The 14,579-nt window shown below is 40.0% G+C and overlaps 1 protein-coding gene across 3 annotated transcripts in view; it reads left to right on the top strand.

Annotated features, from left to right (window-relative positions):
• The window catches only part of GOLM1 (golgi membrane protein 1), a 37,668-nt gene extending 23,116 nt beyond the window's left edge, over positions 1-14,552 (top strand). For all 3 annotated transcript variants that reach the window (XM_086771147.1, XM_086771148.1, XM_086771149.1), the window contains exons 6-10: positions 4,082-4,220; positions 8,042-8,171; positions 9,446-9,730; positions 11,656-11,769; positions 12,101-14,552. In XM_086771147.1, the coding sequence (XP_086627273.1) occupies positions 4,082-4,220; positions 8,042-8,171; positions 9,446-9,730; positions 11,656-11,769; positions 12,101-12,165 (733 nt within the window). In that variant the 3' untranslated portion in view covers positions 12,166-14,552. The remainder of the gene's footprint in view (positions 1-4,081; positions 4,221-8,041; positions 8,172-9,445; positions 9,731-11,655; positions 11,770-12,100) is intronic.
• Positions 14,553-14,579: the final 27 nt, after the last annotated feature.

Raw genomic sequence — 14,579 nt, 5'->3', positions numbered from 1 at the left:
AGTTGCTGCACTCACACCCCTGTAGACAGACGTACACACACTGGATAGAGAGTCTCTCTTCCAGGAAAGAGTTAAAAAGGCATTTAGTAGGAAATGGACAGACTGTGCAGGGCAAGGCCAGAGAAGCACACTGACCAGCAACGTGTTTATGTGTGACGGATTTTGTTTGTCCCCTTACCTCTCTCTTTTCTCATGCTTGTTCCTACCAGAGATCCATCTCTTTCCCTGCCTTTGATCCCATAATACAGCTTGTGCAATCCTGACATGTTCTACCCCTGCATCTCATAATGTGTTCCCCAATCTGGGCAAGAATTGCCTTGGTCCTTTTGATTCATCTTGATGAGTTTTATGCCTGGACACAAGGGCTGAGGCTGACCTGAGAGAGCCCTGGGGCTGTGGGGTGGTCTGGAGAGAGTGTCCCATCTTCTGAGTCTGTCATTTAGGCTCCTTACTGGCCTTGTGCCTCTGTGCTCCTTTGGGCTCATGGAGGTGAGCCTTGGATGGCTGATGGCTCCTGTGATGGGCCTGGAAGCAGCTGGGGAGGGCATTACTTGGGCTTCTTTGAATGTGCACAGATGAGCTTATTATCACAGAGACTAATTCTATTTAATCTTGTAAGGGAGAAAATATGCTAGAGACTGAATTTAGGAACTCTTTTTTTTCACAGTTGAAGTGTGTCATGTTGATGGGATGAGGTGGAGAAACTAGTGCTGTTCTTGTGTTTCAGAAGTTGTTGTATGCGTATGTAAAGTGTTCAAAGCTGCAAAATTCCATCACAAATAAGAAATTAAAAATTATGAGGATTTGTCATGGATGTTAAATGAGCCTTATTTTCCTGTGCAGTGTGGCATGAAAGAGCATTTATGAAAGGTTGCTCTATCTCCAACTTCAGGTTGTCTGTACACTGCATCTTTTTCAAGCGTACAGATAAGTGCAGGCAATTCGGATATCCTTTTATTTCCTAGAAATTAGGGAATGTGTGCATAACTTAAGTCTATGTTGCTGTCTTGTCTTTGATGTTCACTGACTTACAAAGCACTGCTTATTTTGATGACTTTTCCATGTATTAGTATTAGCAAAATCTGACTTTAAAATAGTACTCAGTGGAGAGGAAGCAATAATAAAGGTGATTAATTTGTCAGCTCATAAAGGTGATTAATTTGCCTGTTCACAGTATATCTGTTTACTGCTCCTCTTTCTTTCTGGGTGTGAACTACAGAACAGATTTTTTGGTTTTTAAAAAGGTGTGGTGGGGTTAGAGAAGGATGAAAGTACAATTGAGTGACTTGCTGTCCTAGAGGGCACGTGCTCTGAGAATTCCTCTGGGTTAGGTAGTAGCTTATTTGCAACTTGAGAAGCTGGAGCATGTCTGCCTGAACCAGCTGCTGTTGTGCCAGAGGTCTTGACACTCTGCCAGAGCTAGGCTGAGAAATTCATCCCCCTTCTGTCTTCATGAGAGGAAGGTAAAACTTGCAGTGTTTTGATTGTGTTGTCCACCGGATGCCGAGAGAGGTTTTGCATGCAGAAAGGTGTATTTGCAGGGTCTGTAGCTGATGATGTACATTGAACTCAAAGTCACCTTAGAGCAGGGAAAAAAAAAGAAAGGAGAGAAAGAGAAAGGAAACAAGAGTTAAAAACCCCAACAAAACTCCTTTACCACTGGGGCCAGCAGGGAAGAGAAGCAGTGTGGTCCCCAGCCAAGCCGCTCCCTTGGGCACACTCTCCAGTGCAGTAGGTGCTGATGACAATGATTATTTTTCACAAAATTTTCCTCTAGCACTTCTCATGAGGATACGCTGAAACCCACTAATGCATTGTTCCTGTTCACGGTGGGATCAAAGCATACTTGGACTCGTATGATGTCTGGTTTCCCAGCCTTCTGCATGTGTTTTATGGAATAGTGCTTGTCTGCCTTGTTATTCACTAGGCCTTGTTCTTCCTCTAATATAAACAATAAGTTTTAAAACAGGTTATGAAGAGAGTGAGGGAGAAAGGGTGACCTTGCCCTGATGGCAGTCACTTCCCATGAGAAACCCAGCTTGACAACACTCCTGGGTTTTGCACAAGATCCTCAGCACAGCCACCAAGGGGGAAAACACTCCCCTGGCAGCTTCAGGAGAAACACTGCCACAACAGCCTAGGGTTTGCCTAGAGGTTACTGAGCTGTGAGGGAAAGGCAGGCTACAGAACTGCAAACAAAAGACCCCTATGTCGTGAAGCTAAAGGAACTAATGGCTCTATGTAACTATTAAAAGTATATAAAAGACACACTACACTTGCATCTTTAGGAAATATTCCTTTTGGAACTTAAAATAGCTACTGATGAACTCCATTTCTGTAGCATGTCATAGAATCACAGAATAGTTTGGGTTGGAAGGGACCTTTAAAGGCCATCTAGTCCAACCTCCCTGCAAGCAGCAGGGACATCTCCAACTAGATCAGGTTGCTCAGAGCCTCATCCAACCTGGCCTTGAATGTTTCCAGGCATGGGGCATCGACCACCTCTCTGGGCAACCTGTTCTAGTGCTTCACCACCCTCATTGTTAAAAATGTTTCCTTGTATCTCATCTGAATCTACCTCCTTGTCTTGTAAAACCACTACCCCGTGTCGTATGGCAACAAGCTCTGTTAAAAAATCTGTCCCCATCTTTCTTATAAGCCCCCTTTAGGTATGGAAAGGCCGCAGTGAGGTCTCCCCGGAGCCTTCTTTTCTCCAGGCTGAACAGCCCCAACTCTCTCAGCCTGTATTCATAGGAGAGGAGAGGTGCTCCACGCCTCTGATCCGCTTCGTGGCCCTCCTCTGGACTCGCTCCAACTAGTCCATGTCTCTCCTGTGCTGAGGGCTCCAGAGCTGGACGCAGCACTGCAGTTGGGTTCTCAGCAGGAGTGGAGTAGAGGGGGAGAATCACCTCCCTCGCCCTGCTGGCCACGCTTCTTTGGATGCGGCCCAGGATGCCGTTGGCTTTCTGGGCTGTGAGCGCACTTTGCCAGCTGATGTCTAGCTTTTCAACCACCAGCACCCCCAGGTCCTTCTCAGCTGGGCTGCTCTCAGTCCCTTCACCTCCCAGCCTGCATTTGTGCCTGAGGTTGCCCCGACCCGGCTGCAGGGCCTTGCACTTGGCCTTGTTGAACCTCATGAGGCTCACTTGGGCCTACTTCTCAAGCTTGTCCAGGTCCCTCTGGATGGCATCCCTCAGGCATGCTGACCACGCCAGTCGGGTTGGTGTCCTGCAAACTTGCAGAGGGTGCACTTAATCTCACTATGTCATTGGTGAAGATTAAACAGGACTGGTCCCAGTACGGACTTCTGACCACGTCACCACAATCTGACCTCAATCTGGATGTTGAGCCGTTGACCGCTACCCTCTGGATACTGCTGACCAACCAGTTCCTCCTCCACTGACCAGTCCACCCATCGAATCCATATCTCTCCAATTTATAGAGAAGGATGTTGTGTGGGACTGTGTCAGAGGCCTTACAGAAGTCCAGATAGATGACATCTGTAGCTCTTCCCTTGTGCAGTGATGTAGTGACTCCATCATAGACCACCACTAAGTTGTGCAAGCAGGTCACTAGGTTGGTCAGGCATATGTTTTATTACATCTTGCAGTACTGCACTTTGGCAAAATACTGAGAAAGGGTGTTCAGCCTGCTAGCAGCAGCTTACACCTTTTTTTTATTTCAACTAGGACCTTGCTGTTTCCTCTTCCTAGCTAAAGTCCACATATGCATTTCTGGTACCATAGTAGAAATGCTTCAGGGATCAAAATTGATTTTGACTTAACTAAAATTGACTGGTTAGCGAAAGACAAGAGAATTCAAGTAGCTTGTTGAGGTGTTATAACAAAAGCAGTTTAATTTCTTCCAGTAGAACTTGGACTGCCTGCACCATGAGTTTGTCCTTAGGACTTTAGTTAACACCGCATTTTTTCCTGCTGACTTCTCAAATGTAAGCACAGATAATAAAACCAAGAAAGTGATAAAATGGAAAAAAAAAGGAAATAAATAATTTTACAAAATAACGTTTTAGAAGAGTGTGGATGAAAGTTAACAACTGTTCATTTGTTCATGTTTTCTCCAGGTCACAGTGCGTCAACCAGATGAAAGAATTAAAAGAACAATGTGAAGAAAGGATAAGTGAGCTTACAAGAAAGGGTAGTAATGTACCACAAATCAAAGAAAACAAAGACTTCTCAGAAGATTCAAAAAAAAATAGCCAGGTATGGTCTAGGTAGCTTCTTAAAAACCTTTTATTTGTGATTCTTAAGGGGGTTTCCACCTTTCTGCTGTCTCCAACTAACATTAGCTCATCTCATTAGGTTTTGCACTGCCTTCCTTCACATTTGTGGAATGTTTCTTATATATGGGAAATAGAGTGATATCAAGGACAGATCGAGGCAGAGGTCCTGTAGGATACTCCAAATCACTGTGTTTCTGAGATGCGCAGAGTTTGAGAGGTCATGCTGGGAATTGTGTGGAGCAGATTAAAGAATATTTACGCTGCTGAGCTTTGATTTACAACTCCTTTTGACTTTATTAAAGGGCTTAGTTGCTTTGTGTGTGGGGATAAATTGTGAATCATTTCAGAATAGCAGCAAGCCTTGAATATGATACGATAGTCCAAGGGTCTTTGAGGTCCATCAGCTATGAATTTCACATAAATCCTAATTTTGGCCTTTTACTGTGGGAGCGAGGAGAAGATCAAGTGTTTTTAGCTGTTTGCATTTGGATATTCTGAGTCAAAGAACCACGAAACGCATTGCTGTACATGACATGAGAAGGCTCACTAGGACAGGGCAGGCTTGCCGCATGGGGTGGCTGCGTGCCAGCTGACTCTTTCTTCCTTGAGTGCAGAGGGCATGAGGAAATTCTGAGAAAAGGAAATTTCAGATCATCCTGTTGTCTTCGCATGTGAATTGTTATGCTTCTTCAGTGAAGCAGGATTTGGTCAGGGATAGGACTTAATTGGTTAAGGTTGGTGCAGATGGCCCTGGAAATACACAATGAAGCTCTTGGGTGAGAAGGCAACTGATTTATTTCTGTGTACCAAAGTCACCCTTTCTTCAGGGCTATGGGAACCGGTTACAGAAGTTATGTTTTTACATGTGGTTGGAATGGGCTCTTTCCCCCATACCTGGGTGGCCAAGTCTCATTGCAAAAGCACTGGGGTTTTGGTGGGATACACTGTTTCCTCTTTGGCTGGGAAAAGGCTGCTAGAAGAAATAATTTGGTGACTTCAGAAGTGGAAAGGTTAAAGCAATGAGAGCTGAAGCTGGGTTTTGTAAATAGCTGGAAATGGGTGGGAGAAAAATGGCTGAAACATCTGCCCAGACACCGCTAGGTGTTCAGGTAATGGTTCCAGTCTGTATCCAGTGCTTTATGTAAAAGGTGGGAGAGAGAGCTGCACAAATTTGTGACCTTTTGTCCTGGGAACATGCATTGTATGAGAGCTGCAAGATGAAGGAAGCACTACAGACAGGAAATGCTAGCCAGTTGTCCCTTAAAAAAAAAAAAAAGTAAAAGCTCGTTTGTCAATAATTTTTATCAACAGCATCAAATAAGTAAATGAAATGTAAAAACAGTAAATATATAGTAAAAAGCAAATAAAAGCCCATCATTTGCAGATGATACATTTGTTTGTCAAACAAATGTATCTTGTTTAATGTCACAATGTAACATACTATTTGGAAAGTTGACGTGGGGACTCACATCATAGAGGTGGTCAACTTAATTTTTAGTTTTGCTTTGCAGCAGATTTTCGTTTACATTACTTGTACGAGATGCTGTTGTTTGGGGGGAGGCTTGATTTCTTTTTTACCATTTCCAGTTTGGAAGGGAAATCATCCCAAAAGAAACCTGAGGAGTTTGGCTGAAGCCCCCTCTGCAGGGCAATTTCAGTCTCCTGCAACAAGTCCCATAGCTGGAGGCAACCTTTACTCAAAGTAGGCAGCAGGTTAGGCAGGGCAGGTTGTCCATTCTCCTTTTAATCTATAGAAAGGATGGTCCCAGAGGAGATAACCACTAATACAGCTACAGCCTAAATATATTTTTGTCTGCTTGTATTTCCTAGTATCTGTGACAGCATTTTTTATGCCAAGCTCTAACCTTCTCAGTTACTTATTTGCCCAAAGATGGCAACTTTTTGCTTGTACAAAAGCTGAATTATTTATCATTAGTAAAGGTGACTCTGTTTGTAGCCAGTGGTTTTAACTGGAATAATTCCTGTTTGTGGGATATACATGCTTATGTAATAGAAAGGTCAGAGTTAAAATAAAATAGAGAAGGAAAACAGAGTGTTGGTTGATTAATAAATATGCATTTCCTTACAGCTCTGTATTTTAAGGAATGATGTACACTTCCCAGTTGAGGAGTATACAGCATGTTCCAGTTACTATCTTTTTATCTTTAAAAAAATTTCAGCATACACTATCTTAATTTATTTGACACTGTCATTAAAAACTACTCAGCTAGAAATCTAACATAATACAAGTTAAGGGCTTTTGCATATTTAATTAAGATGTAATTTCTTGCTATTAAGTGACGGCTCAGTATTTTTACAGAAGAATTCATGCCCAGCACAAAGTGAAAAATGGTCTTAAATTCAGTTTCTGATTATTTCTACTGTAGAGAGTGACCTTGAGAGGCTGAATTATTTATAAAGCAGAAGCATTTTTAAATACAGCATTTTTGTTTTAGTGACTGAAGGAAGATGGAGTTCTTCTGAATTTCTTTACTGCCATGACCAAATATTCTATGGTAATACTTGCTTTTTCAAGCTTTCATAAGAATTAGTGCTAGGTTGTTTGTTGCTGATATTGGACTTCATGGTGTTGACCTAACAGGGTCTTTACTTCTGCCTAGCTTTGAGCTTAAACATTTCCAAAACAGCCAAGTAACGTCCTAAAAATCCTCTATGACTTTGGCTTTTTTGGTTATTTAACCACTTCTTTCTGCAGACGTTTTTCCAAATGACTGTGTGAACACTTGACAACCTAGTGTGTTATTGACCTACTTAGAACAATGGGTAGCTACGGTCTTACCAACAATCATAACAGAAAACTTTCTGTTGACTCTATGACTTTCTATGCCGTAAGGTTTTGTATTGATTTGTATAGTGCCAGATATAAGAAGACTTATGTCCCTAAATCTCTGTATGCTTGTTCTTTCTTTATGTCTTTTGATTTTTTTTAAACAAAACAAAACAACAACCCAACCAAAAATGCCCATAGAACAAACAGTTTCATAACAATCTGTTTTTTTTTTTCGCTGAAGTTGGTATAGCGCAGCACGAGCTTCAGTGTTTGTGTGAACTGAATTGGCATAGCCCTCAGCCAATTAAATGCTAATATGAATAAAAGTTGTACATAAAATTTTAATTGCTGAATTGGAAAATCTTCAAGGTGGTGTATATCTAGCCATTAATCTTTAAGCAGGTCAGATGCTGAAAGGAGTCTAGTACCAGTATTTAATACCTTCTTAAGTAAGGTCAGTCATGTTAAACAGATACTGTTGTTCAGCTGGTTGATTTACATTCTTCTTCTCTTAATCCTGCATTCAGCATAGTTTTAGACCAGTTCTGGTCAGGCTTGCTTAATTGAAGTCTTATTATGCTCAAAATGAGTTTACCTGTAGATTACTAGCAGTAGTTGATGCCATCTGTTTTTTTCGCTCTTCTGACCCTGACACGGTAGCAGGACAACAGTGGAGAAATGTGTGGTGTTACAGTTCTGTGACCCTCTGGAATAACAGGTAGTGTTTCTTCTGAAACACTAACCAAGAACAGTAACCTCATCATTAGCTGCAATTTGATTAAAGAAAGTGTGTTAAGTTCTCCCCATGTGTTGTGCTGTCAAACAGAAACATCACTTTATATTCAAGATTGTGTGGTAGTTCTGTCACCAATAAACGTTTAAATCCAAATATTTCTGAGTGTGTTGGGAATTTTTGCTCCTACTGAATTCTCATCTAACTTCCACTTCCCTTTCCAAAGCCAGGAGTAGTTATACAGCCAAATGCTTATCTGTGTACATTCACTTTATAGACTAATGTTCAGCTGTCAGCATTGAAGCAAACCGAATTCAAGCAGACTGACTTGGAACAGCAGAAACACGATGAAGATGTACCTATAGCAGTACCTACGGTAAAAAAGATAGACCCAGTGCAGGCTAAAGGTGAGGTGGAAATCACTGTCTTACTTGCAATGAGTTAAGAACATTTGTACTTTAATTTGAGCATTTAAAAACCATTTTTATACACAAGATTAAAATGGAAAGAGTAACACCAGTAGACTGAACTATAATCAGTATTCGAGCTATGGAGAGGATTCTAGCTATTCAAGGATTTTTATTACTAGCATTTCTGCTGGTTCAGTTTTCTTATAACTGACATGTTGCACGTAAAGGAAAATAAAAATATTTATCATTCTGGAATCTTTTTCCTCATTTGATATGGAGAAAATATCTACTCTTGGAAGCAATGATTTTCAAGCATGTTTTCTTACTAAGTTTGACACATCTAGCCTGCTGCTCCACCCTATGGAAAAGCTGAAAGTTAGGCTTTAAACAAACACACATCCATGCTTTCCATGTGTTGTCACTGAGGGAAATGCAAGTAAGGGAAATGGTACGCAGATCAGATTAGTTACCCTAATAGTTGCTTTTGGCACTAAGCTCTAGAAACCATCCGTCAGTGTGAATGGATGTATCCCAGTGCATCAGTCTCGCATAGTACTGTATGTGATAGAAATTCAGTTTCCTGTTTAATTATTCTTACATGCTATCTTAAATTACAGTCTTGGGAGTATGCAACTCTCATTTGAGAGAATGCCATTTTAGCAATTGAGGATAACCTCTTTATATTTTATTGTTATAAATTTTATTGTTATTTTTTTAGTTACAAATACGGATGTAGAGGAAAAAAGATATGGTAATGTCTGCTAAAAGTAATAACCTTCCTGTGCTTCTACTTTGTGTTTAAAAATAAGAACAACCTTGATTTTTTTGCAAATCTGCTCACGTGACTGCTTTGTCCTGAGCTACTTTTGAACACCAAATCAGTTTTACTGTTAGTAATGAAATGTAACACATTTCATAAGCATCACAGAAACCTGATGCTTATATAGCACACTGCAATTTTTATTTAAACTGCTCTGTTTCACCTGCATGTATTAACTGCATATACAAAACTTTAAGTAGGCAGAAGCGTGACTCTCTTGACAGTAAACAATACTGCAGTAGACTCTACAAGTCTCATCCTTTAGCTGTTTGGAGTAGGGAAAACATAGTGGTTGTATTTGTCTTTCTCTTCGGAACTGATGTGGTTGAATGTTATTCTTTCAGAGAAAAACAATAATTAGAAACATAAAGCAGTCTTTATTAAAGGTTTTAAATTTTATCACCACTGAAAGGCATCAGGTTTTTTTACTTGGAATTGTTTTTATTTACAGAAACAATCAATGGCTTAGCTGACAGAAAACAGGAGCCTAAGGCAGAAGAGGAGAAGATTTCTAGTGAACTGAAAAATCCACAGGATTCACTCAATGCTCCTCCAGCTCATAAGGAGATACTGCCAGAGTCAGAGAAGGAGCTGAATCCATCTGAAGATGAGAAACATGTAGCTGGGCAAGATGCGTTACAGCCGGCAGCAGAGCAGGCTGCCAGTGAGGAAATTGAGAGGGAGCAGCTCCTGAATTACGATGCTAAGCAGGATGACTCACCCCCTGAAAAGGCTGGTTAGTAGCATGTCACATACTGTTAAGAACCTTAAAGAAAGGGAAATGCAGAACAGGTTTAACGAATAACAGGAATAAGGTTTCACAAAGGTTAGTGTGAGATGTAAAAGTCCCCAGCAGTCTTCTACGGTCTGTGGGTAAAGATCGAGGCTTCTGTTTGTGCAACCGGGCTGGGTTCTTCTGCATCACCATAGCAGCCTTCCTGTCTTTCTCTCTGTTGCCTGTACAAGGCATTTGGGGAAATTAGTCCTGAAACTTTTTGGTATTGAAGCTTTGTAAGAGTATGGTGCATTGGAAAAGGATGAAATGTTAACCATCGAAAGCTTTGATGAGTAGAGAGGAATCACATATTGATGTTTTGCAGATAGTCTTTTTTTTAATAGTGTCAGTGCATAAATGCTATTTATCCTGGCTTCAAAATAAGCTAGCATGCATAAAACTTGACCTAAGATTTCAGGTATCTAAAATTTATTACTATGAGTCTACAAAACTGCAGATCAGATGCTACAAATGTGCTAGTTTGTGGAATCTACCACATGTGATCCTGAACCACATGTCTCCACAGCACTGAGCGGCAGAGTATTGATGTCGTGCCTAAACTTGACCAGAATCTAGACATCCCTCTGTCTGTTTTGAGGAACTTGATCTCAGTTGGACCCAGCAGCTCAGACAGAGCAATCAAGAGGAAGCCTTATGGCAGTCAGAGCAGGAATTGATGCCCGCAAAAAATACTGTTTATGCTTTTCTATTAAATGCATTCATAGAATCATGGGTAATTATGTTAACACTATTTATCCCTGTGAAGTTATCAACAATCTCATTGACATTGCTAAAGTAGTATTTTTCCAGCTGCTTCAAAAATATGCTGGCCAGAGCAGACTGTCCCCCAAAGAGATGGGAAGATGTGAATTACCTAAACTGCTTCCATTTTAGCAGAAATAAATAGCAGAAAGATTAGGTAAAAAAACCATCCAGCAATTAGTGCAAGAAAAAACTGCTGTGTAGCCTGTGAGAGGTCAGTTTTTATGAGCTAGAAGACTAGCAGGGTGTTCTTCATGCATGATTGTTCAACAGACATATACCTTACTTTGTAAGTAAGACCTGTAAAAGTCTATTGAATATGGTGGTCTGATGGTGGACAACATAAGGCTAAAAACTTTCAAGCCTGTTTCTAAGCTAGTTACTAATTGGAGGGCTTGGCTTGAGAATGTTTGAAACCAGACTCCGATCTCTCTTAACCTGGGTGTGCTTATACCTCTGTGCCATTTTATTTTTTTCTGGCTGGTTAACTGAAAAATTCGGGTAGTAGTTTGGCAATCTGAAATAGTGTTTCCTTTTACTTCTGAACTCTATTTAAAGAAATCTTAAGATAGTTAATAAAAGTTGCTTGAAATTTGAGTTAATCACTGTGTGAAGAAAATCCCTTAGAGAAAAGCACTTTTGTGTCAAGCTAGCACATCATAAAATACTCTGGTTTTTATGCTGTATTCACAGCTTTCTGCTTGGTGGACAAAGTAAAACCAGAAGGGGGGAAGCTGAGATATGTTTTAGCAGTGGTGATAATACATTCAAAAGCAACGCTGTAGTCAAGTTTTCAGCATTGGCTTCAGGTTTTACTTTGTCTTAGGCTGTCTTTTAATGTATTCTGAATTGTTTAATGCTTTTCCTTTCTGTCCATCTGAATGCTGACTGAATTTTACTACACTTTCCAAATCCCAAAAGATTCTGTCTTCTATTTCATTCTTTAGACAAGACTTACAGCACAAGCTGCTCTGAAGTTTAAGTTCAAAAGGAAAAATAATATGAAAACCTAAACAGCGATTCATTCAGCAGCAAATGCTGTGGAAGATTTGTTTCAGTTACTGTTTCTTGTGCAGATGACCTTATGATATAGCATAAAATAACTAATTTTAACATTTTTACAGACAAACAGGAACATGAAGCACTGAACCAGGACAAGGATGTCAATTACAATTTAGATGAGAATGAAGCTGAATCAGAAACAGACAAGCAAGCAGCACTTGCAGGGATTGAAAATGGTAAAAAAAGGGAAAAAAAATAAAAGTACCACATGCTGAAAATTTTAAGATTATATTTTGAATGGTATCCAGTAGCAGATATAGCTGGCTAATACCTGTTTGTTCTTTGAGCTTTCCTTCGTGTTGACAGTGTGACCTATTTTCTGTGTAGCATCACTGATGCTACTATTTAGTGTGTGGTGGGGACAGTATCTGTAACTTTACTATATATACTATACACTGCTTAACAGCCCTTTCAGAATTTCTCTTGCTGTGTTCTAGATTGTTTTCTAGATGAAGAACTATCACTTCTGTCTCTTAAAGATATTTCTGTATCTTTTTTCCTAATTAGTTAAAAACCCTGAAGATCTGAAGAACCACTTAGCTGAGCAAGGTGAAGAACGACAGAGGTTGTGAACAAAGGAGGCTCATGATGCAATTTAGTCACCTCTTCATATAAAATGCAGCAGTGATGACAGCAAAGTGATCTGAGAATGTTTCGATTATCTTCTCAAGGCTTCAATAAGGGCCTAAATGAAGTAGTATTTTCTTGTGAAGTTTTAGTACTGTTTCAGTGGTGAAAAAAATAATCTTAAATCTTGTTTTACAGCAGCTTGACCTCCGCAGTAACTCTGTCCTTCCTACCGATGATAAATTGAAACCAGCTAGCAATAAGTGCAGTAACTTTGAAGCTGGCGAACTTGTAGTCACGCTACAGCAACAGTATGTGTGGATTGGTGGTAGGTGAGAGAGCGCTCCATCAAAGATGGATCTCTCCCCTGAGCAATGCAGTAGAGAAACCCCCAGCCTAGTTTCAAGAGGAGCTAACTTACCTTGACAGAACATGGGAAGGATGAAAAATGGCCCATGCTGCAGCTTACCCGTGTGCCTATTCTGGCACCTTTTTACTGCAATGTAGACAGTCCTCAGATGTTATGCAGTATGATTTTCCTGGGCCTCCTAAATGAAATTTCTAGCTTACACTGTTGGTGACCAGGCTGAAACACTATCCTGGTTGTGTTCTTAACTTTTTGGTTTAAAAAAAAAAAAAAAAAAAAGATTCTGACACTGTCTTCTCATTAAGAGATTAGCAGGAAGATTTTTCTGAAAGCTTTGTTGGACTCCTGTTCGCAGGATCAGGACTACAGTATGGTTCAGGTACCACGAACTTGCACAAGTTCAGAGCAACAGTGTAACAATTTAAACAACCAACTCCTGAACCTTCCATGACAGAAGCCATCTGAAATGGGGTGCTACGACTACCCTTTATTCCACTTAGCCACTATCTTGAAAGGCAAATGCTTGCCTTGTAGAACAGCAATAATCTCAGCTGTTCAAAGTGATGAATCTCTGCCAGACTTCTGAAGATGGTAAACCAGACTATGCATTTACCAGACATCTCAATGTCTCCCACAGGTGAAGCTGTAGTTGTTGTGAAGTCCTGTGTTATGCACAATGTATCATGTTGTCAATGTTCTGTAGTCTCTCTCTTTTCTTTAAATTGTTGAATGTAAACTAGAACCTAGTTTACTTGCCATAATCTAGACATACACTCTACTACCACTAGGGCACCCATAACTGCACAGTGTGTAGGCAGCTGTTTTGAAGATGGTGTTTGTGTCTGTTCTCAAGACTGACACTGGTGTTTGGAGCAATCTTTGTGAGCATGAACCAACCTCTGTAGAGACAGCATAGGAGCAGACAGACACTAGTAACTTCCCAACCACCAATTCAATTTAAGAAAAATACAGATTTGTCTTGGCTTTCTCTTAATGCACTTATTTTTGTAACTACTTTCATGGTGTGTCATTCCTCAGTGTACTAATTTACAACTCCTGTACCTTAAGATTTCTAAACATGCAAGTGGAAGGTTGGTTCTTTTGCGTATGAAAAGTCAACATCAAGTAAAAGGCAGAGCTTGAGTCAAATGGTGCCCATTAAGCTTAAATACATAAGGAGTTCACGGATAGACTTGCTATGTGTAACTTGAATTCTTGTAAGAAAAGCAGTAAATTCCAGTACCGAGTTCTTGGTTACTCTGGGGTTTTTTTGCCATTTAAGTTGGACGTAACTGGTCTGGGCCACTACAGTCACTATAGGAAGGAAAACAAATGCTTGTAAGCAGGAGAGAAAATTAGGCATGAGCATCTCTTAAATATTAGGAAACTTGGGCTATTAAGTTATTTTCTGCAAACAATAGCATGTTTTAACACCAGAATGTTTACATATATTGTGAGTAAAAGGGGCATTTTCTTAGGACTTAATGTGTAAAAAATTACATAGCTGAGATGAAGTTAATGAGAAATTCAATAGTGATTGTTAAAGAGCATACATTCTGACAGTACAAAATGAACAGAGAAACACTGTATTCAAGTTGAATGACTCACTTTAACTTGAAACTGGTAAAATCCCAAACAAACAAAATCCTTAAGGTAATTAATGTATCAACAGAGAATTCTTTAAAAACAAATTGGTTTAGCTGTATTTCTGTACAGTACCAAAACCTGACTGGACTGTCTTGCTACCCAGCTAGATGTTATGCTCTCCATAAACAAGACCACCTTTGTACAAAGCACACTTGTTACACCTCTGACAGTAGGGGGGTCTGAAAACCTGCGTAAAAGCAATGTTTTAAAGCATAAAGGAATACAATCTTATTCTCAATGGCTTCAAGTGCTACAGGAATGTAAGTAGGGTGGTAGATTTCTAGTAGACGGGGTCTGTATGTAAAGGACTTATAGTTGAACAACACTAGAGATTCATTTGGAACTGTGGTTTACATAGTGTTGTCTATCACTAAAATTTTTAGCAAAGAAGCTTTCCCTGCGTCA

This window comes from Chlamydotis macqueenii, chromosome Z, assembly GCF_036417535.1.
Source record: "Chlamydotis macqueenii isolate bChlMac1 chromosome Z, bChlMac1.mat, whole genome shotgun sequence".
In the NCBI taxonomy this organism is placed as follows: domain Eukaryota; kingdom Metazoa; phylum Chordata; class Aves; order Otidiformes; family Otididae; genus Chlamydotis; species Chlamydotis macqueenii.
This window is presented reverse-complemented; position numbering and strand designations above follow the sequence as displayed.